This window comes from Dermacentor variabilis, chromosome 4, assembly GCF_050947875.1.
Source record: "Dermacentor variabilis isolate Ectoservices chromosome 4, ASM5094787v1, whole genome shotgun sequence".
NCBI lineage: Eukaryota > Metazoa > Arthropoda > Arachnida > Ixodida > Ixodidae > Dermacentor > Dermacentor variabilis.
The window spans coordinates 31,434,258-31,455,364 of record NC_134571.1 but is presented as its reverse complement, the minus strand read 5'-3'; the positions used below and the strand labels follow the sequence as shown (position 1 = coordinate 31,455,364).

Sequence of the window (21,107 nt, the reverse complement as noted above, 5' to 3'; positions counted from 1 at the left end):
GCGCGGTTCGTTAATTACGCTTCTGACGCTCAGGAATACACGTATAAGTACTTTCCTACCAAGGCTGTAATTAACCTACGCAGTTTAAACTCTGATCGATCAACACCCTACAACACACGTCTTACTTCAACCAAATATAAGCAAGGTACGTACATTTTTTAGCTCATTGAGGAGACCGAGAAAACGTTCTACGCGTTTCGTATAACGCATGAAAGCGTAAGCATAAAATAGTAAACATCTTTAGAGATTACACTTACAAATTCCTCGTGTCATTGCAAAACTAAATCAAAGCGTCATGAACTGCAAGATCACTGCAAATACGGGCAGGGCAGTCAGTGCTTCAAAAGCGTTTTCAGAAGTGTGGAAAAATCTGCGAAGACCTATTGTGTAAATAATTCGTGTGTATGAGCTCTATTTCTTTGTAAACTGTGACTTCGAACCGTGTGAAGAGGTTATTAACGGAATTAAAGGCAGAGAGCTTGGTGTGCGGTATAGCGTGCTGGCAAGAAAATGAATGTGAATAAGCTGATAAAGACGTGAGAAACATGTGCGCGTAACCAGCCCGCAGCGTTGTGGCATCTCTAAAACCGTGCGTCTAGCCTATACTGACTAGTAGAAAGGCTGTAGCTGCTCTTGTAATCAAGGCTGAATTGTTTGAATCAGGTCAATGATCCCCCTTCCGCCCCCCCTCCCCCCCCCAAAAAAAAAAGATACTCATAAGATCGATAGCCGTGTCTTATCGACTAGTGCGATCGCAGAGACCGGTTTCTGTAGTTCGTGAGCGTATGCAGGACGAATGCAAAACATTTGTGCAAGTGTTTCTTGCACCGGAGAGTGCTCACAGGAACATCGCGTGAAAAATGTGCGTGTACGCCTTTCGAGATATGATGTTATATGTGCACCTGTATTAGAGGATTCCGGACAGGCCACCATTGGAATCTGAACCTGGCAACGTTTAACGCTAGAACATTATCTAGTGAGGCGAGTCTAGCAGTGCTATTGGAGGAACTAGAGGGCAGTAAATGGGATATAATTGGGCTCAGTGAAGTTAGGAGGACAAATGAAGCATATACAGTGGTAAAAAGCGGGCACGTCCTGTGCTACCGGAACTTAGCGGAGAGACGAGAACTAGGAGTCGGATTCCTGATTAATAAGAATATAGCTGGTAATATACAGGAATTCTATAGCATTAACGAGAAGGTGGCAGGTCTTGTTGTGAAACTTAATAAGAGGTACAAATTGAAGGTCGTACAGGTCTACGCCACTACATCCAGTCATGATGACAAGGAAGTCGAAAGCTTCTACGAAGACGTGGAATCGGCGGTGGGTAAAGTCAAAACAAAATACACTATACTCATGGGCGCCTTCAATGCCAAGGTAGGCAAGAAGCAGGCTGGAGATAAGTCAGTGGGGGAATATGGCATATGCACTAGGAATATCAGGGGAGAGTTATTAGTAGACTTTGCGGAGCAGAATAATATGCGGGTAATGAATACCTTCTTCCGCAAGCGGGATAGCCGAAAGTGGACGTGCAGGAGCTCGAATGACGAGACTAGAAATGAAATAGACTTTATACCCTGCGCTAACCCTGACATCATACAATATGTGTACGTGCTCGGCAAGGTGCGCTGCAGTGACCATAGGATGGTAAGAATTTGAATTAACCTAAACTTGAGGAGGGAACGGAAGAAACTCGTACATAAGAAGCCGATCAATGAGCTAGCGGTAAGAGGGAAAATAGAGGAATTCCGGATCCAGCTGCAGAACAGGTATTCAGCTTTAACTCAGGAAGAGGACCTTAGTGTTGAAAAAATGAACGACAATCTTATGGGCATCATTAAGGACTGTGCAATAAAAGTCGGTGGTAACTCCGTTAGACAGGATGCCAGGAAGCTATCGCAGGAGATGAAAGATCTGATCAAGAAACGCCAATGTATGAAAGCCTCTAAACCTACAGCTAGAATAGAGCTGGCAGAACTTTCGGAGATAATCAACAAGCGTAAGACAGCTGACATAAGGAAGTATAATATGGATAGAATTAAACATGCTCTCAGGAACGGAGGAAGCCTAAAAGCAGTGAAGAAGAAACTAGGAATTGGCAAGAATCAGATGTATGCGTTAAGAGACAAAGCCGGCAATATCATTACTAATATGGATGAGATAGTTCAAGTGACTGACGAGTTCTATAGAGGTTTATACAGTATCAGTGGCACCCACGACGATAATGTAAGATAGAATAGTCTAGAGGAATTCGAAATCCGACAGGTAACGCCGGAAGAAGTAAAGAAAGCCTTGGGAGCTATGCAAAGGGGGAAGGCAGCTGGGGAGGATCAGGTAACAGCAGATTTTTTGAAGGATGGTGGGCAGGTTGTTCTAGAGAAACTGGCCACCCTGTATACGCAGTGCCTCATGACTTCGAGGGTACCGGAATCTTGGAAAAACGCTAACATAATTCTAATCCATAAGAAAGGCGATGCCAAAGACTTGAAAAATTATAGACCGATCAGCTTACTGTCCGTTGCCTACAAAGTATTTACTAAGGTAATTGCAAATAGAATCAGGAACACCTTAGACTTTTCTCAACCAAAGGACCAGGCAGGATTCTGTAAAGGCTACTCAACAATAGACCATATTCACACTATCAATCAGGTGATAGAAAAATGTGTGGAATATAACCAACCCTTATATATAGCTTTCATTGATTAAGAGAAAACGTTTGGTTCAGTCGAAACCTCAGCAGTCATGGAGGCATTACGGAATCAGGGTGTAGACGAGCCGTATGTAAAAATACTGAAATATATCTATAGCGGCTCCACAGCCACCATAGTCCTCCATAAAGAAAGCAACAAAATCACAATAAAGAAAGGCGTCAGACAGGGAGATACGATCTCTCCAATGCTATTCACAGCGTGTTTACAGGAGGTATTCAGAGACCTGGATTGGGAAGAATTGGGCATAAGAGTCAATGGAGAATACCTTAGTAACTTGCGATTCGCTGATGATATTGCCTGAGGGGACCAATTGCAATGCATTCTCATTGACCAGGACGGGCAAAGCAGAAGGGTGGGTCTAAAAATTAATCTCCAGAAAACTAATGTTTAACAGTCTCAAAAAAAAAAAAACAGCAGTTTACTACAAGTATCGAGGCACTGGAAGTGGTCAGGGAATATATCTACTTGGGGCAGGTAGTGACCGCGGATCCGGATCATGAGACTGAGATAATCAGAAGAATAAGAATGGGCTGGGGCGCGTTTGGCAGGCATTCTCAGATCATGAACAGCAGGTTGCCATTATCCCTCAACAGAAAAGTGTATAACAGCTGTGCTTTACCAGTACTCACGTACGGGGTAGAAACCCGGAGGCTTACGACAAGGGTTCTACTTAAATTGAGGACGACGCAACGAGCTATGGAAAGAATTATGGGTGTAACGTTAAGGGATAAGAAAAGAGCAGATTGGGTGAGGGAACAAATGCGAGTTAATGTCATCTTAGTTGAAATCAAGAAAAAGAAATGGGGGGGGGGGGCATGGGCAGGACATGTAATGAGGAGGGAAGATAATCGATGGTCATTAAGGGTTACGGACTGGATTCCAACGGAAGGGAAGAATAGCAGGGGGCGGCAGAAAGTTAGGTGGGCGGATGAGATTAAGAAGTTTGCAGGGACGACATGGCCACAATTAGTACATGACCGAGGTAGTTGGAGAAGTATGGGAGAGGCCTTTGCCCCGCAGTGGGCGTAACCAGGCTGATGACGATGATGATGATTAGTAGAATCTGCAGTGGCTGGCAGTCGTTCCGAACGACCGCCCTTAGCACGCCCCACACATTTTCCGTGTCCCTGGCCGTTATGTGATTGATCGTGACAGACGAAGACATATTAAGTGGCCGTGGTTTAGCTATTGTAACTAAACATCATCATCACCACCACCACCGCCACAATACTACTACTACTACTACTACTACTACTACTACTACTACTACTACTACTAATAATAATAATAATAATAATAATAATAATAATAATAATAATCGTGTCCCCTGCAGGTTCAACTAGCACCCGCAGATTCCAACTAGCACCCGCAAGTTTCCTAATTTGGTCGCATCACCTAGTCTTCTCACCCGCCGTGGTTGCGCAGTGGCTATGGTGTTAGGCTGCTGAGCACGAGGTCGCGGGATCGAATCCCGGCCACGGCGGCCGCATTACGATGGGGGCGAAATGCGACAACACCCGTGTACTTAGATTTAGGTGCACATTAAAGAACCCCAGGTGGTCGAAATTTCCGGAGTCCTCCACTACGGCGTGCCTCGTAATCAGAAAGTGGTTTTGGCACGTCAAACCCCATAATTTTTAAGAACCTAGTCTTCTGCCGTCCTCTTAACCTCTTAACATTTCTTAAGCAAAAATGCCAGTTTTGTTGCAATTGCCTTGTATGAACTTCAGCTGTCATTTTTGTTCTGTCTTCTTTTTTTTTTCCTTTGTATATTTTGCCCTCAACTGTGGCCAAACTATAAGCGTGTATGTGTTCTAAGTAGGGGCATGCGAATATTCGAAACTTTCGAACAATGAATCAGTATTATAGAGCCGTAGTTATTATATAGCCTTAGCCATGTTGGCCTTGCGATTGGCTTTCAGTCGAATCATGCGTGTGGTGGCATCCATGCTGGGTGACTTATCGTAGATGCTGATGGGCACTGCAAATGCATATTTTGTACCACCACTTTGAAGCTGTGATGCGACAGGCAGGAGCAGAAGTCAAAGTACGTACAGTGCTCAGCAATCGAAACGTGATACTCGGACAACATGGCGGCCGGTACTTTCTTGCGCCACCGGTGGGCGCTGATGACACTGAGATTATGCGTTTTTGTGTCATATGAAAGCGAGAGTCTTGTTTATGCACTGTGCGTGATCTTTATAGCGATCCAGTCGATCGTTCCTCCTATTGCGTTATTGAGAAAACCATAAAATGTGGAACACAAAATTTATTTAAAAAAAGAATGTTTATTTTATCAAAGTATCTTATACATCCCGAATACTAGATAACATCATCTCTGAGCGACATTGTCCGTGCTTCGTGAGCTCGCCTAGATGGGCACTGGCAGCAAAGATGACTTATTGTCGCTTCGAGTTTGTTTCCAACACCCGTGGAGTTCGACGCTGTGCCAGCGTGATCCTTATAGGAATCTTTTGATTATTGTGCATAGGTCGCCTGAGTCTGATGCAAGTGAACGCGCAGCTGTGCCAAATACTGTGCTGGGGCTTTCTTTTTTGTCACACTTGTTCGGTTCCTTTAGGCAAACTCTATAGTGGAATATTTTTGAAATTGGCCTAGACGCCTAAACTTCGCGACCTGTTTGCGTGAGATGGCGGAGCCTTCTCGGCCGACGTTGCAAAGTTGCTGCTGTTACTTTCGTTAGATGGACGGGCTTGCAAGAAAATTAAGGGGGGAGAAAACGCATCCATCTGAACGTCCACGTCGGCGGAGTAGTGTTCCAGGATTTCGCTTAGGTGTTTCTCAGTAGCGGCCTCTTGGAGGAACTGAAATAGCAAAACAAAATTAAGATATGTTAGAACAGAAGGGCAGTGCGCAGAACTCAGAATATCCCGTTATATATACGCACATACGCTCGTGCAGGTGCAAGATGGTCGGCCATCTGCTGACCGACGTCACGTTATCTTTTGGCGAACCGTTTTAAATTGGCAAGTACTGACGAAAACTTAGCGACAGTTCGTTGTCTTACAAATACTTATGCAAACGGTGTCGCCGAGTTTGCGGAACACATAAATAAGGTAGTCGAGATAAGCGAGAGTTTCGTTAAAGGGCCCCTGAGCCACTTTTTGTCGAAGAGGAGAAATGCATTTGAAGTTAAAATAGGCTACTTCAACAATGCTTTGCCACAAAAAGTAGCAGAAGAGGAGTTATTGGCAATCAATTAAGCATGGCATTCGTGGTTGTTCCACTTCTTCAATGCACTATACGAAGGTTACGGCGAAGCGGGGCGTGTCCACAACGCTCTGCCTTCTAAATGTCCCCGTGGCGCGCAGTTCAAATTTGATTTTGGATGTTAACGTAGACGCCACTAGTTACGATTTAGGCGCCTACTACGCTTTAGCCAAACGTATACGCCAAATGCGGTTGTCCTCAGCGAGCCGCAGTGCGCTTAGCCAGTGGACTCGTCGCGCAACCACGCGGCGGCCGCGGTATCTACAGTACGTAACAGACCGCAGCTACGTGCAACTGTAGTGCGTATGCACAGCGTTTAAGTTGTGCACGACAGGGCCTCAGTGCGTGCTCGCACCCATATGCTGCAGTCTGAACTTGCTAGGTGGTGAGGGCCGACTTCGTCCTTCACCGCAGCTTGACCAGCGGATAAGTAGCCACATCCAACTTGCGCACTTTTGGGGCGCTATAATTTAGTCCGCCAAGGCGTCTGACCAGGGGCGGACGGGGCGGGGGGGGGGGAGGGGAGAGTATTCGGTAAGTGTCCACCTAGTGGACAATGCCCATTTCGTCTGCTGGTGAAGTACTGATTGGCTGGGGGCTACTGTCTCCTGCCGCGTACCTTGGTACAGCTAATCAGAACTTCAGCAACAGACGAAAATGGACATGTCCAATATAAGGTAGACACTTACAGAACAAACCCATTCCCCATTCCCCTAGCAGCTGCCAGGAGTGAGCGCGCGCGCTGGTAAGCGTGCGTGCGGTCTGACCTGAAGTTTCGCATGGCACGAGGCTATTTGAGCGTGCAAAACTTGTCGAAATTAGCGAGACCAGCCGGCTACGATACCGATAAGCGGGGTGGCCAAAGTTTAATTCCTACGCGGGCGGCCGCGACCAAGCGAGAGCAGATGACAATCGGCTTCTTCAGGAAGTGCGCAGTTGCTATCGAAATTCAAAAGCAGATTTTTGCTTACTTCAGCCTGCATAACTGCATCGATACACAACACAGAAACAGTAGGAAGAAGCGCACTGGTGCGAACGCCCTTCTTGATTGACGTCAGCTATTCACCAATAGCGGCCTCGTAAGGGACTCCACTATATTATGAAATAAAACGTCCGGAAAAGAGCGAAGTGCAGATTTCTGTTGCAGAGAGAGCGTTTGAGAGAAAGGTGACTTCGCCCTCCACTTACGAGCTCCACGCGCCGCCTACGACCGCAAAACTTAGCAACGGGGTTCACAGCAGCGTATTCTGTCCGCGGACTATGTTTTTTCACCAAGCCCGAGGGGCGGTTCAGGACTCCTTTAGAAAAAGAAAAGGGTGAGGAGGGGTCGGGGCGGGGAGGAGCGGTCACACGTATTTCGGAGGAGCGTGTAGATATGAATTTACAATTTAGCTTTCGGGTAAAGTAGTGACCACTGTAATTTTTATGAATACTAAACATAGGAAGAAAACAGTGCTGAATATGTTCCGCGTCATACACCTGTTGCGCATTTATCTGTTGCTGCGAATAGGTCAGAGAAGAAAAAATAAGGAATGGTAAACGGGGATCGTGTTAAGGCCATTATATAAGTACAGATATCATACACAGTCCCAACACCTCGTTTTGTTAGTTTGTAGTCTTTTTTTTCTCTCTCTATAACTCCCCGGCAATATAGTTTTCGGTGATTTTAGCGTTGTATGATCGCTTCACCAGTCTGCAGTACTTATGCACGTCTCTCGAGATTAGCCGCTGCACCCGCTGTCGGGTGAAAGCCGTGAGCGATCCATCTTGCTGCCGTGCTCGGGCATTGTGGCAATGCCCCTGGGACACTTCCCGACATATGCTGGAATTATTGTTGATTATATTTTATTATTGTTATTTATTTTTACCCTCGGCCATTGGCTTTCGCAGCGCAACGCCCATGTTATGACTAGGATGTTTGGACAGTCGCGTGATGGTTGATCCAAGGCAATCGATCCAAGGCAATTGTTGCTATATTACCAGCCCAGTAATCCGAGGGTTGAATTCGTCCTTCGGCTGCCGCATTTCTGCGACAACAGAATGGGAGTCAAGGAATCTAGTGATGTCTGGGGCAACGCGGCGAGCCGCAGGTGGCCTAAGTTGATCCGACGATCTTCGCCAAGAATTCTCATTCTTTACGTCCGCCCCTCCTTTTGTTCTTCCTTGCAATGCTAGGCGACTTCTAAGAAAGCAATGTATCAATAACCAACATAAAAAAAAATCACCATTAGAAATGAGAAGCTGTTCTGTTGTATTAGGTTGGACAACGAACCGGTCTTCGGCATCAAATATCTTTTGCAATCAATCCGGCTCTAGGGGCTATTCGCTTGGTCCAGCTTTTGCTTTTAGGCGGCCTAACGCTGGTGTTCCTCCTGGCGCGTGGTCTGAACTTTGCTCTTTGCCTCTTGGTTCCCACGGTGCAATACAACGCAAGGGTTTAGCAACGAAAACATGCAAACATGCAAAATAAAACGTGCAAATGGCAGAAAATAAATTTCGAAAAACTGGAGACAGAAGAAAGAGAAAACCCACAACTGGCACTCTACAACGAAAGGTATGGCGATATGCATTGCGCCTGCATTGACAAATGTGAAAAAAAAAACACGCATATAAAAAAGTGGTCTAGAGATGAAATATAAAACGTTCGGCATAAGTGCGCAGGCACGCATTGACGCGGTTATATTATTAGTTCGTACTAAGATATCCTATCAGAGAGAGAGAGCAAGCACGGCGAAATGGTGCTTAGCGTAATTATCTATTCCACAGACTATCCCATAACAATTATTAATTTCTATGGAATAGTCTTCTACCATTAACTTTGTTTCTTGCTAACAAAGATATCATCAAGTTCACAAAATTGCCTTTACCTCCACGCGTGTTGGCACATGCATGGTAGACACACATGAGACATCGCATTGCTTTTGTATTAGTCAAAAGATTTCTACGGAAATCATCTAGCCTGAATGTTGATTCACGATAAGGAAATGTTGATACCTTCATGATGAAAAGTTGATACCTTCAACGGCGAGAGGTGGCCCATACGCACGAGCGTGAAAAAAAAGAATACAAAAGGAAGTACACCGTCGATGCCGACAGAGGTTTCCGACTCCCATGCGATCATGCGATGGGACGCGACCTTATTTCCCAAAGCCCAGGCCAAATCCCTATGCATTTATGCCGATGATAAGGCACCGCGTAGGCCAATTCCCCGTGAGTCTTATTCCTGTGCACCTACACCGGGGGCACTGTATACCTACAGCGCGGCACCTCCCGCCAGCAAACGCTTATTTGCGGCTCCTACTCATTTGTCGTTGGGCGCTCAGTCCGCAACAGCGACAACTCACTTTGTGGCGCCCGCTTCTACATAGAACGTATTTGGGTCCTCGAAGGTGATCTCATCGTAGCAAACAGATATTCCAACAAAATGTAACAAAATGTTTCCTTTCTTTCTTACCATATATGCGGACCCTTGTGTAGCATTGTATTGCGATCAGGTGGATGACATCTTTTTCAACACAATGTACGTTTCTATGTTATCCTCATGTTCTCCGGGTCTGTTTATCATGCCTCGTTTATTATTGTTGCTGGGTTACTGCTGGGTTATTATTGAGTTACTCTTAGGATTTTACGCCATCTCACTTTTCACGTGATGTTTTTTAGACTCGTCTAATTATCTTTATCGATCGATTTGGCTCTTTCGAAATACCCCATAGTGTCTACAGTGAGCTACATTTGGAGGAAAACCATCCAACAAACCAACGAGTCTGCAGTTGTGATCGGGTCCGACATATCGGCTGCTCTGTAGCCATCGCTTCTTTGTCACGTGGTGGTGAAGACAGGCCGGGACGTAGATAACATCTCTACAGCCAATTATTTATTGGGCAAACATGCTATCCGCACTATTATTCAATAGGCCTTGCAATTCCAGCTTCGACTGCATTCCGCGTAATCACCACCACCATCACGACCAAGAAAACGACTCGGCTTGGGCAATAGCAGCGAACATGACCGAAACAATGGTTGAACACGAAGGCTTACGCAAAACATTTATTAACAGGGTGTCATTGAACATTGCAATCGTTATCGCTAAGTTGATAAAACAATACGAACATACTACTGTAATATAAACGATTACCCGCCGTGGTTGCTCAGTGGCTATGGTGTTGGGCTGCTGAGCACGAGGTCGCGAGATCGAATCCCGGCCACGGCGGCTGCATTTCAATGGGGGCGGAATGCGAAAACACCCGTGAACTTAGATTTAGGTGCACGTGGAAGAACCGCAGGTGGTCGAAATTTCCGGAGTCCTCCACTACGGCGTGCCTCATAATCAGAAAGTGGTTTTGGTACGTAAAACCCCGCAATTTAATTTTTAATTTTAATATAAACGATTGCGGATCCGCGTTGCGCTGGCGCGTTGATATCTCTATTGCAATGCAAGATAAAAATGAAAGCTTATGCAGGGTGTCTATACATGAAACCGTCCATAATTCAGAATAAAAAAAAAGCTACGATACATAGAAACCTGTGGTTTGCGGCATCGTGTAAAATAATTCAAAAAAGGTTTTGTTGCTTTTTTTATAACTTCTTGTTTTGTTTCAGGTGCTGATAAATACCAAAGATGTCAACACCTCAATAGAGAGCCCAATGTGTGGTGTCCAAGAAACCTCCCTGATTTCAAAATGAAAAAAAAAAAAGAGCTATGATACATTCATACCTGCAGTTTGTGGCATCATCTTAACTCGAAAAGTCTGATTGTTTCCTTAGAAATTCACGTCGAATAATTCGTTGGACAGCAAAGAGGGACTTCGTTTCCGCATATCACACCACACATTGGGCTCTCCTTCGAGATGCTTTAATTTTTGGTATTTATTCAGCAACTGAAACAAAAGAACATTTTAGAAATAACAACAACAACAACAAAAATCGTTTGAATTGTTTTACATGATGCTACAAACCACAGGTTTCTATGTATCATAGTGAGGCGGGGGGGAGGGTGAATTCTCGTGATAAAGCGAAGTAAACTAATGCTAAGTTCGCGCCTTTTATAGGGATTGCTTAACGCGTTCCACTATTTCGAGAAAAGTATATAGGCCTAATTTGGCAGTCCGATCGAAAGCTGCTTTTAGAGCAACTGCAGCGAAATTGCACTGTCTGTAAATTAGTTATAAATTAGTAGTATATACAAATGAGGCAATCTTGGCAAAGCTGCACAGCTGATAATTGTCTAATGTTATTGTTAGCAGTCTTTATGTTGTTATTAACAAACTAAGCAGACGACACGACCACCCGGTGATTAGTGGATACGATGGAAATCTCAGCATGTCGCCTCCGAGATTTTCACTGCACTGCTTAATCTCGGAGTTGACGTCGAGGAGCTCAACATTCTCAATTCGGTGTCATTTTCGGTGAATGGTAACAAAAACGTTTTTCTTTTTTTAGTTTCGGTATGAAAAAACTTCGAGGACACTTAAGCTTCGCCTTTAAGAGTGGAACGCGATAGCGTTATCGGGTCCCGTTGACGCCGACAGAGAGAGCGGATATTGTGCGACACGGGGCCCGATAGAAAACAATAGCGGGTCGATCTCGCCGGCAGTGCGGGGCAGAGCAATGGCTCATACCCCCGTAAGGCAGAGGCTACAAGCAGTGACTCATCAATGGCTCCTACCGCAGTAAGCAAAGAAAAAGGGATTTGTGTTTGAGTTTCCGCGTAAGAAAATTATGTTTTCTCGTACATTCAAATTACAGTCCGACGCTATTATGCATGTACGTTGTGTGTAAGTCGGACTTCACAATCTTTTTGACGGCTTTTACTTTGGGAAATTCAATTATTTCAGTAATGCCTCTGTGCCACGTGGAGGGGCTGCGTGGTTGTGGTTCAGGATGTTTTTTTTCCGTCGGACAACGCCACCGACGGCGGACGCCGACACCAAATTATCTGCGACACGGGGGTCCTTAATGCTATCGCGTTAAAACGTCTATTTTTGCGAGCTTTTAGGGATGCATATACTAGTAGTTCGAACGCAAAAGTTGGCATGAAGCTAGCTCTTTGTCTATATTATTTGAAAATTCTTTTTACGCGTTCCAAAATTTCGTTGCAGTTGGTCTTTAAACGATAGTAAAAGAAAACAAGAACTAAAGAAATAAAGAAAACATTCGTGCACCGTCTGGTCTATCTATCATTGCGCCAACATGTGTGCCTGTGGAGCCCTTTTTGACCAGGCGGGCACACGTCAGTGATAATAAGCTGCCAAGGGGCAGTTGATAAAAAGTTATCCCATGATAGGGAGTAATTCTGGAATCAGGCAACTTTCCGTCATGCTCTGTCATTAAGAGATGAAATATCTGACTAATGAAAACAGTTGCATAAGAGTGTGCAGAGTTGCACATGACTCTGATGCTGCTCGCTTATTTTTGCTCTGAAACGGAAATGAATGACCTGCGGCATATAACTAACTTACGTGTTCTTTCAGAATAGATTAGTTGAAGAGTTGGACAAAACTTGAGTGACAAATCGCAATGTCAGCTATGTAATTGCAATGGTTTATTTATTACACATTTTAAATTATTTACTTAATAATGCATTGCAGCTACGGTACCGAATTAGCCGGGCAGCAATGAGGTTGCTTTCGTTTATTAGATATCATGATACTAACATCATATTTAAATATCGGTCCCCTAGATCTGTCGCAAAATACATTAACGTTCCATTTACTGTTGACTGACAGTGCGTGAAGGAGGATGTTTAGGAAAATATAAAGCAAAACGCCAATTGAACTCGTAGTACCGGTGCTCGGAACCGGAACCAATCTCGGAAACGGTGCTAGTCTGCGGATATCTGCTGAGTGGACAATACTTCATTACTGCCCGATTTCAATTCCGCAATAGCGACGTTCGCACTAAAGTAAGAATTTATATAGGTAAATATTTAAAATTTGTTAATTAGCATATTTTAAATGGTCCTTTGTCATGCAAGTCGAAGAACAGAGGAAGACGTGGCGAAGAAGAGCGGAACAACGTTAAATGTGTGCAAAGAAGAGCTTTCAGTGGTATCTATACAACCGAGTGGTCTATTTTTCTTGACATGCGTGAAAAAAAAATACATACAGAAACTAAATATATAATACATTCTACAGCAGTCGCGCTCAGAGTAAGACACTACACATAATGACCGCCCCTTCAAGTATAAACATAGGGAGTTGGTCCAGTTGGTGCATGCTTGATTGGCGGGAGAAATATTCCGGCGGTGAACACGGTACACAACGGAAAATAACACGACAGGATAAAGCTGGAACTAGCAGTTAAATTTTTATTTAAAAAAGAAGAAAAAAAAACGTAGTCTACTTTTTATAATTCAACGTAGTTTAATTAGACTTGCCGCTTAATTCAAGCCTACTGAAGATACCCGACGAGGAACCATACATTTCTATAGAAGGGAAACTCGTTTAGCTTGAAATCGAAAGCGTGCCGCTTCGCATAATTCGACACCGACGGGCACCCCCTCATGCGCTCAGCGGTTTCTGAAAGCCTGAATAAAACGAGAAATTCATTACATGGTTCTACTGCTTCCCCAGGCGTGAAGCTGTTTTATTTAACTTTATTTTTATCATATAGCGGCCGACGCTCTTTCCGCCCGGGAAGCCATCCTTTGTCGCTTGTTTCGCGTCCTGTCACGCTGAGGCAACGCTTAATTAAAGAAGTCGGCGCTCTTCAGTTCATACTGATTGAGTCGCGCTTCAGCAGCAAGGAACAAACACACTAAAAGCTACGTCAAACGGACAGACAAAAAATTGAATTCGTTCGTTTTTTGCTTCCTTTTATCAATTCGATCTTTCGCATAATTCGCCCAAATGTTGCAGTCCCGCGACGGTCGAATTGACAGGAGCTGACTGTACAGCTTCCGGCAAGGCTCCTGGCATATCCAAACGTAGAAGTTCCGCAACGGCCTAATTAACCGGAGTTGACTGTATACCTTCCGGCAAGGCTCCTGGCACATGCACGAAGTATGAATCGGATATAAGAGAACGAAAAAAAAAAAGAACAAAGGCGAATCTGATCGCTGCATGACACAAACTTACATAACGCCAGTAAGAGATAACTTTTTGTCATTGACGTTTAAAGAAGTAGCACTGGCGGAGACATTTAGTTCGGAGTCTTCTTGACCTTCCCGCTATGTGCTTCACCTTGCTTCGCTCTCCCCCTGATATGTGCCATTCATCAGTCTCAGCTTGAATACGAAGAGGGACATAATGAATACGTTAGAAAGCGCGAGAGATAATGAAGATATGAGAGCAAAACAGACAAGAAGAGAAAGGAAGTCAAGCTAAGGAAGAATTTGTAGATTTGCTGAAGTGCCGACCGTTACATGCATAATTCCTTCGGTGGGAGCGGTGCCAAAGGAGCAACAGCTGGCTAACTAGATGTTTCCGGCTGACGTACACCATTCATCAACAGTCTACAAGCTGTGTTATATGCGTTACCGCAGCCTACTCCCGACACTTGCGCAATCCTCGGACTACATTACCAGCGCTTCAAAGGCAAGAAGAGTGGAGACGATCTGAGTGGAGCATGGCCGCTTTATTTCCTAGCTTTAGCTATGACGCACGTCTATCCATTTTCTCCTCAGCTTTTTAACTGTCGCCTGAATACACTGAATCCTTCCTTTGAATTTTCTCGCTCTGACGCGACATCGTTGTGCCGCCTACGAGTCGGGGTAGCACCTAAAAAGTCTTACTCGTTTCTCATTGGAACGGGCGGCATGCCTATGCGTGACTCCTGCGGAACTGAAGAGACCACTGAAGAGACCACTTTTTGTGCCTGTTACACTGGTACAGTATCCATCATGGGCCTCTCTGGACAGCCTTAAACCAGCTGGACTGCGGACCGTTTTCAGTATAGTGAAGATCCTTCGACTATCCCCGGGCACGTCGCTGACGCAGAAAGCAGCGACGGCGTTGCTATATAAACTACCCAACTCGACAGGGCTCTGCGACCGTTTACAGACTCGTACAGCTCCATTTGTGCACGCAGATAGTGCTATTTCCTTCCCGTTCTTTTTCTGTTCTCATACTTTCATACCCTTAGCCCCGTTCTGGGTTATAGGAAACCGAACATGCGTCTGGTTAACTCCTCTGCGTTTCTCATATTTCTTTTTTTTTTTATCTCTCTCGTCACAACAAGCAAGCAACATGGGCTAGTTGGTTACAAGTGTTATGGAACAGGATTTTACGGCACATATATAGACGGGCCAGAGTGAGTTAACAGGACAAACGCGGAACTTCAAGTTGAAGTAGTGCCGTAAGATTATGTTCCACAGTACTCTCGCCGCAGAAGTTCGACCAGTCACCAGAGCAATGATCTGTAAAAGTCCGACGACGACTACAGCTGAGATGCTACTCTTGTTCTTTTTTACCTTATTCTATTTTCTTTAGAAGAAACATGTAAAACTTGCTAGTCCACAAGAAGTGGAGGCGAGGCGCTCGTGCTCGCCTTTCCTTAGTGTTTGTGTAGTTTCAAAAACTTAAAAGTGGCTTTCTGCGATGACTTATACAAGCCTTCCGAGTGGCAAGCGTCCTTATCGAACACGGATGTTTTGACATTCAGCGGCGGTCACTGAAGCTGGCGGCTGACCTCTGCGTATGCTGGCTGGCCCGACCGCCGGCACCCCTCCAACGGGCGCAGGTCCGGTGCGCAGCGCGCCTCCGGTGGTGGACTCGTAGCGGGGCAGGATCTTCTTGACGAGGCTCTCTTCGCGCTTCAGGCTGGTGGAGCCGCCGCTTGGACGAACCTCCTCGTCCTCGTCGCCGCCCATCATGACCATGCTGCGGGGTCTCGAGTGGGGCGACGGCACGTTGTAGCCCAGTGGGCCCGGGCCGTAGTCGAAGTGGCCGCTGTCGCGGCTGTAGTAGGCGGACGTGGGCCGCTTCTTGACTCGCAGCTCTCCGTCCTCGGCCCGAAGGTAGCGGGACGCGTCCAGCGGCTGAGGCGGCGTCGGGAACCTGCGGGCATTGTCGCTATACGGGTGAACGATGGCTCACGACGAAGAGATTTCCTAAGGTGCACGTGAATAGAAATGAAAGCTGCTTTTACCGACTGCTATGCTTTTTGATACTTTGTGCCTTGTGCATGGACTGGGCATGTTCCGGGTGTTAATGTACGCTCTAAATTTGACGTCGTGTATCACTTATGTATTATACGCAAGGTTTATTATAGGCAGGACCGCTAGCAGCACTCTAATGCCTTTCAGGTTACCGTTATGGGTTCGGTTCGTTTTTTACCTAGTCATTTTCTTGCAGTGGTGAACAGTCGTTCGGGAGTGACTATCCCTGAATTGTGAAGAGCACTGACAATAGCGCACGAAGCCTTTGATTGTTAAATCTGAGATTGTCCTCGCTATCTGCTTGACCCGTGTTACAGTTTTTTTTCTCTTCACGCAACTGGTATTGCCGCTTCATATTATTCTTTCAATGGGGGTGCGGGGGAGGGCACATGAAGCGTTTACTAATCCAGGATGTGCGAGAATTCCTGGGCCATATGGCGTACTTCCGGTGAGTTGTGCCATGTGCTCGTTCTTCTCATTTACACTCCAGAAATAAAGTACAGTATTTTTTTAAAAGAAAGCCGCGGAGCGCCAACATAACTTGTGTAGTGTGGGGAAAGCAAGATATAAGTTTGTCTTACTGGCATTAGACACACTACCTTTGAACGGATGTTGGGTAGCTAGGGAAAAAAAAAATAAAGAAGAAAATATTACACCAAGCTTTACTCCTTTTTGTGTTTTGTAACCGTAAATTTCGTTGTAATTGGCACCTCTGGACTCCATAATCACTGAGGAGATGCAATTGTTCGTATGAGAGCTTGTCAGCAAATCCAACGCGACCAGTAGGTTAACAGGTGCACGCTCCGACACAGTTGTCATCACATCCCAAATAACTCCGCTACTTACTTGAACCGCAGACCAGCCCTATCTTGCAATGAATGTGCATTCATTATCTCTTTGTTTGGCGCTGCAATATTTTTTTAGCGCGTTCAAGGGTTCGGATTAAGCCCCCGAATAAACAGCGTGGGAAAGCTGGCGGGCTCCCAGATCTTATTTCACTCCTTTCACACCGCTGGCATCGTATGTGCGCACACGTGCTTTGAATGCCTGTTGTGTGCGTGTCCTGAAAGCCTCATTCTAATGTCCCTACGGATCCACAAGACTGATATGCTGACAAAACAGGAAGAGTTGCAAGCACAAAGCTAAAGAAGCAATTGACAACTGACACGTGTGTTCTCGTTATTTACATCTTGCAACACCTTCACCTTTTCTGACTGTTTGTCGATTACTTCGCGAGCTGTAAGGGGGGGGGGGAGTCACGATTGGAGGGGTTATTACATATCTGATGTAATGCAGTGCCACATATTAGATGTAATGCAGTGATGTAATGCAGTTCGAACGTGTATTTTACCATCGTGATTTGACTTAGGGCGCGGAGTTCTACGAATCTATGATACTCATGTCTTTGGTTCGACATAGGCAAAATCTGAAGGCTCTTCCCGCAAATTGCTATCGAAAAATTGGGATAGCAAGTTGCGAAAGTAAAGAATCCCTCTCTAGCATGAGAAAACTAGTGCTATAGCGTGTGAAGTGGGCTGTCGCAGTGTACCGCGAGATATTTCCGTATGCGTCTCTGCCGCATAAGGTGCTGCCGGCGCCTCATCACCAATCGCCGCTTTAAATGCACGTTGACCAACTTGCGCTAGAAAAGCGTGGATGCTGTACGCCTTGGTGAAGCCTTTGTCTTTACACCATCTACTACTGGGCACTCAGCCAATGGCGGTTGTTGCCTCCACGACAATGCGTGCACACATTTGCGCCTTTTTGCGCGTTCTTTTTAAAATTTCATTATTAAACCGCTTCAAACTAGACGACACGAACCAGTGAAAAAACAAGTATATCTGGCCATCGCAATTAATTAAGTTTCCGCGTGATTAGACATATGACGTTTTAGAAAACAGGCGTCGCAAAACAGCGCAAACACTAAGAATAGGTTGTTATTGCAAGCGAAATAAAGAAAAAGTGGCAGAAGGCATTTATATTCTTTTTGAAATAGTTTTTTTTCGAGTGGACGTTTCAAAACAAGTTATGACGTGCAAGAAAAAAAGAGCATGATAAGTGCTGTACTAAATATCACTCGTGTCGTTCGCGTTCTGTTTTCGAAGCCCGAGATACGGTCAGCAATCATGTTTCGCTCACTGGAAAAGGTTAGAAGCCAGGTCACGGACGCCCAAAGTGCCTTAATTAGATTTTTCGGTGGGCTTCGGTTTCACTCATTATCGAGCTCCCAGGAAAAAAATATTACAAAATAAAAAGGGTCGGGAAGCGTGAGAGGTATTACGAAAGAACCCGCCGTGGTTTCTCAGTGGCTATGGTGTCAGGCTGCTGAGCACAAGGTCGCGGGATCGAATCCCGGCCACTGGGGCCTCATTTCGATGGGGGCGAAAACACCCGTGTACTTATATTTAGGTGCACGTTAATGAACCCCAGGTGGTCGAAATTTCCGGAGTCCTCCACTACGGCGTGCCTCATAATCAGAAAGTGGTTTTGGCAAGTAATACCCCATATCTTTTTTTTTTTTTTTACGAGAGCAGTTTCGAGAATTTTGATACTGGCGCCGACAGCCTTTAGCTTTGCTGCTCTAATGAGTAAGCTGGAGTGACAACACGTCTGAGAACAGCTTCAATATTCGCAGCACGTGCGGGTGCCGTTAATGTGAGCGCTTGGTGCGTGCGACATGATACGGAAAACAGGTCGTGTATACTGAATGTCATTGTGCGTGAACCTTAAACGTATTCGCTGAACAACATTTCATGGAATGCCTTCGTAAACAGAAAACCTTATTAGCGTGTCGTAAGCGCCGACGGGCAACGAGGAAATCCTTTTATTAAAACAAGCCGAGACAATCTGGCGGCGTCTGTCAGTAACATCTCGTTTACTTATTTCTGGTGTACGTCCGCGTCAACACCAATCAAGCAATAATTCGACTGAAAGAGTAGGCTTGTCAGCAGAAAAAATAATCATAATTGAAAATAGATCATGTTCCGAATATATGAAATTTGCAGGCGATCCGGACTCACGCACCAATGCATATCACTGAAAATGTTGCGTGTGCACGCTAACACATGCATGTGCTGCGTGTGTGTGTGTTGCGATGGAATCAAATAAATGGCGTTAACAAGCATTGGGTTGAACAACGTGCTTACAACTTCCGCTGGCGACAAATTCTTTGAGAAGCAATTTGCGCAGGGCAAATTTAGAGCCAGTGCGTCCTTACCGTGACTGTTAACTCAAAGCAAAGGTTGCCACTTCCATGGGATCTGCACACATTCTTAAATACATTTCTGAGAATCTTCTTCATCGAAGTGCACCCTCTGTGATGAGTGAACACACATTGTCGAATGCAGAAGACAGATGTAATGAGGGTATTGGGAAATTCGCTGGTAACAGGTCGGTGCACTTGAACTAAACAAGGGTAATTGGACTTGTGTGAGAGATGCCTTTGTCCCGCAATTGACCTAATCAGGCTCATGATGGCGATGATAGTGAACAAAAGGGATTGCGTTGTAGAAGAGCAGTGGTACCGCACTTTGAGGAACGATTTTGAAACGGTGCTTATCTAACCAGTCGGCTTATAGAGAGGGGTGTGTGGAAGTAGTCGCATGCAATTGATGCAGTGTTGCTCAAGTGATTCTGTTTCATCGGTACACGAACCAACACTTAGAAAATCTAGGTGCTAGTGGCTGGGCTGTTGCTAATTCGGCGGTGTTTCTTTATGTTTAGAATATTGCAGGTAGCTGCGCTGCCTAAGCATGATCCGTTGCTTGTCATACATCAGCCAATATTTATCGTGCATATAAACACTACAATATTAGACAAAAAAAAAAAAACGTAGCCAGTCACTTATATTGTTCAACAGCGTTCGGGAAAAAAAATATTCTTGATTCAACTTTTTACTGTGGTGAAGTGTGGGTCTACAAGTTTCGCATGGTATAAGCGCGATGTAAAATATCATCATGAAGGCGCACGAAGACGAAGAGCAAGAGAACGGCTCCTTGTCGCGAGCGCGTGCTACTTTACTCCTTCAATCCGTTCATGTTCGAAGCAGTCACCGGTTTCGATCATTTTAAAGGGCCCCTCACCAGGCCACACAGCTAACTTGGGTAATACGTTGGAAGTTGCTGCGGGAGGTACCTCTATGGAGCGTTCTGCCGTAAGAAAATTTTTCAATTCGGCTCACTAATAGCCGAGATAGAAATATTTCAGTGCCACGAACCCATGATTTCAGGAGGCGAGCTGTCCACTTGCCCCGTCTAGCCTCCGCAAGCGAAATTCCTTCTTTGCGTTCTCCCATACCGGACCTCGAGGATCGCGTTACGCATACGTCAGGGGCCCCGCCTTCATGTTTTTTTTTCTGCTCGCTTTTTTGCGATGCGGGGCACTACCGCTGACGGCGTCGCGCGCGAGCTGTTGTGATTGTCTCGTTTTGCGCAGCGCACGACTTTGCGCGCTGTGCACGAGGAGAGCGGTATAAGTCAGTGCTACACGAATATTGAGGCAGCCACAAGCGGATCACAGAGCATGATTGCGCACTGGAACGCGGTAGAAAATGACATAGTGTCGGTGTGTATGCGGGCGACTGCACGACGTGGGAACAAGCAGACGAAACGGAAGTACATCTCTTTTGCTGCGGCGCGAAGTAAAACAAGAACACGCAGACATTCGGTTTGTATGTTTTGTTATTTCTCTAAGCTTTAATTCGTATATTCGAGCAATTTATTACACAAATAACAGATGTTGACTTGAATAATTCTCGAAGTCATGCGTCACCACAAGCGACGCCGTAGCACAAACACATGTACGTAGGTGCACTAGCACGTGTACGTCATCCTCCGGCTTGGAGCGCGCGACGGCTGCGCGGAGATGGGCAAATGGGGTTCGGTTTGAAATTTCAGATCTTTCCACGGCGCCTAGCGATGTAATACTTTGCAGACACGACGGTTATCGCGCATTGTATGCTCTGCGCTTGTCAACTCCAAATGGCCAGACCTGGTGAAGGGCCCTTTAACAATGATGCTGTGACCAGGACACTACCTCCCCGCCCACAAGGAAGGTCAACCTGCAAAGAA

General features: G+C 45.5%; 1 protein-coding gene across 2 annotated transcripts in view; it reads right to left on the bottom strand.

Moving 5' to 3' along the window:
- Positions 1 to 4,979: 4,979 nt before the first annotated feature.
- LOC142578875 (uncharacterized) overlaps positions 4,980 to 21,107 on the bottom strand; it is a 76,896-nt gene continuing 60,768 nt past the window's right edge. The window contains exons 9-10 of one of the 2 annotated variants that reach the window (XM_075688539.1): positions 15,570 to 15,937; positions 4,980 to 5,536 (exon numbers count right to left, since the gene is read on the bottom strand). In XM_075688539.1, coding sequence (XP_075544654.1) covers positions 5,514 to 5,536; positions 15,570 to 15,937 — 391 coding nt within the window. In that variant the 3' untranslated portion in view covers positions 4,980 to 5,513. The remainder of the gene's footprint in view (positions 5,537 to 15,569; positions 15,938 to 21,107) is intronic. The other variant, XM_075688540.1, reaches the window with a different exon arrangement.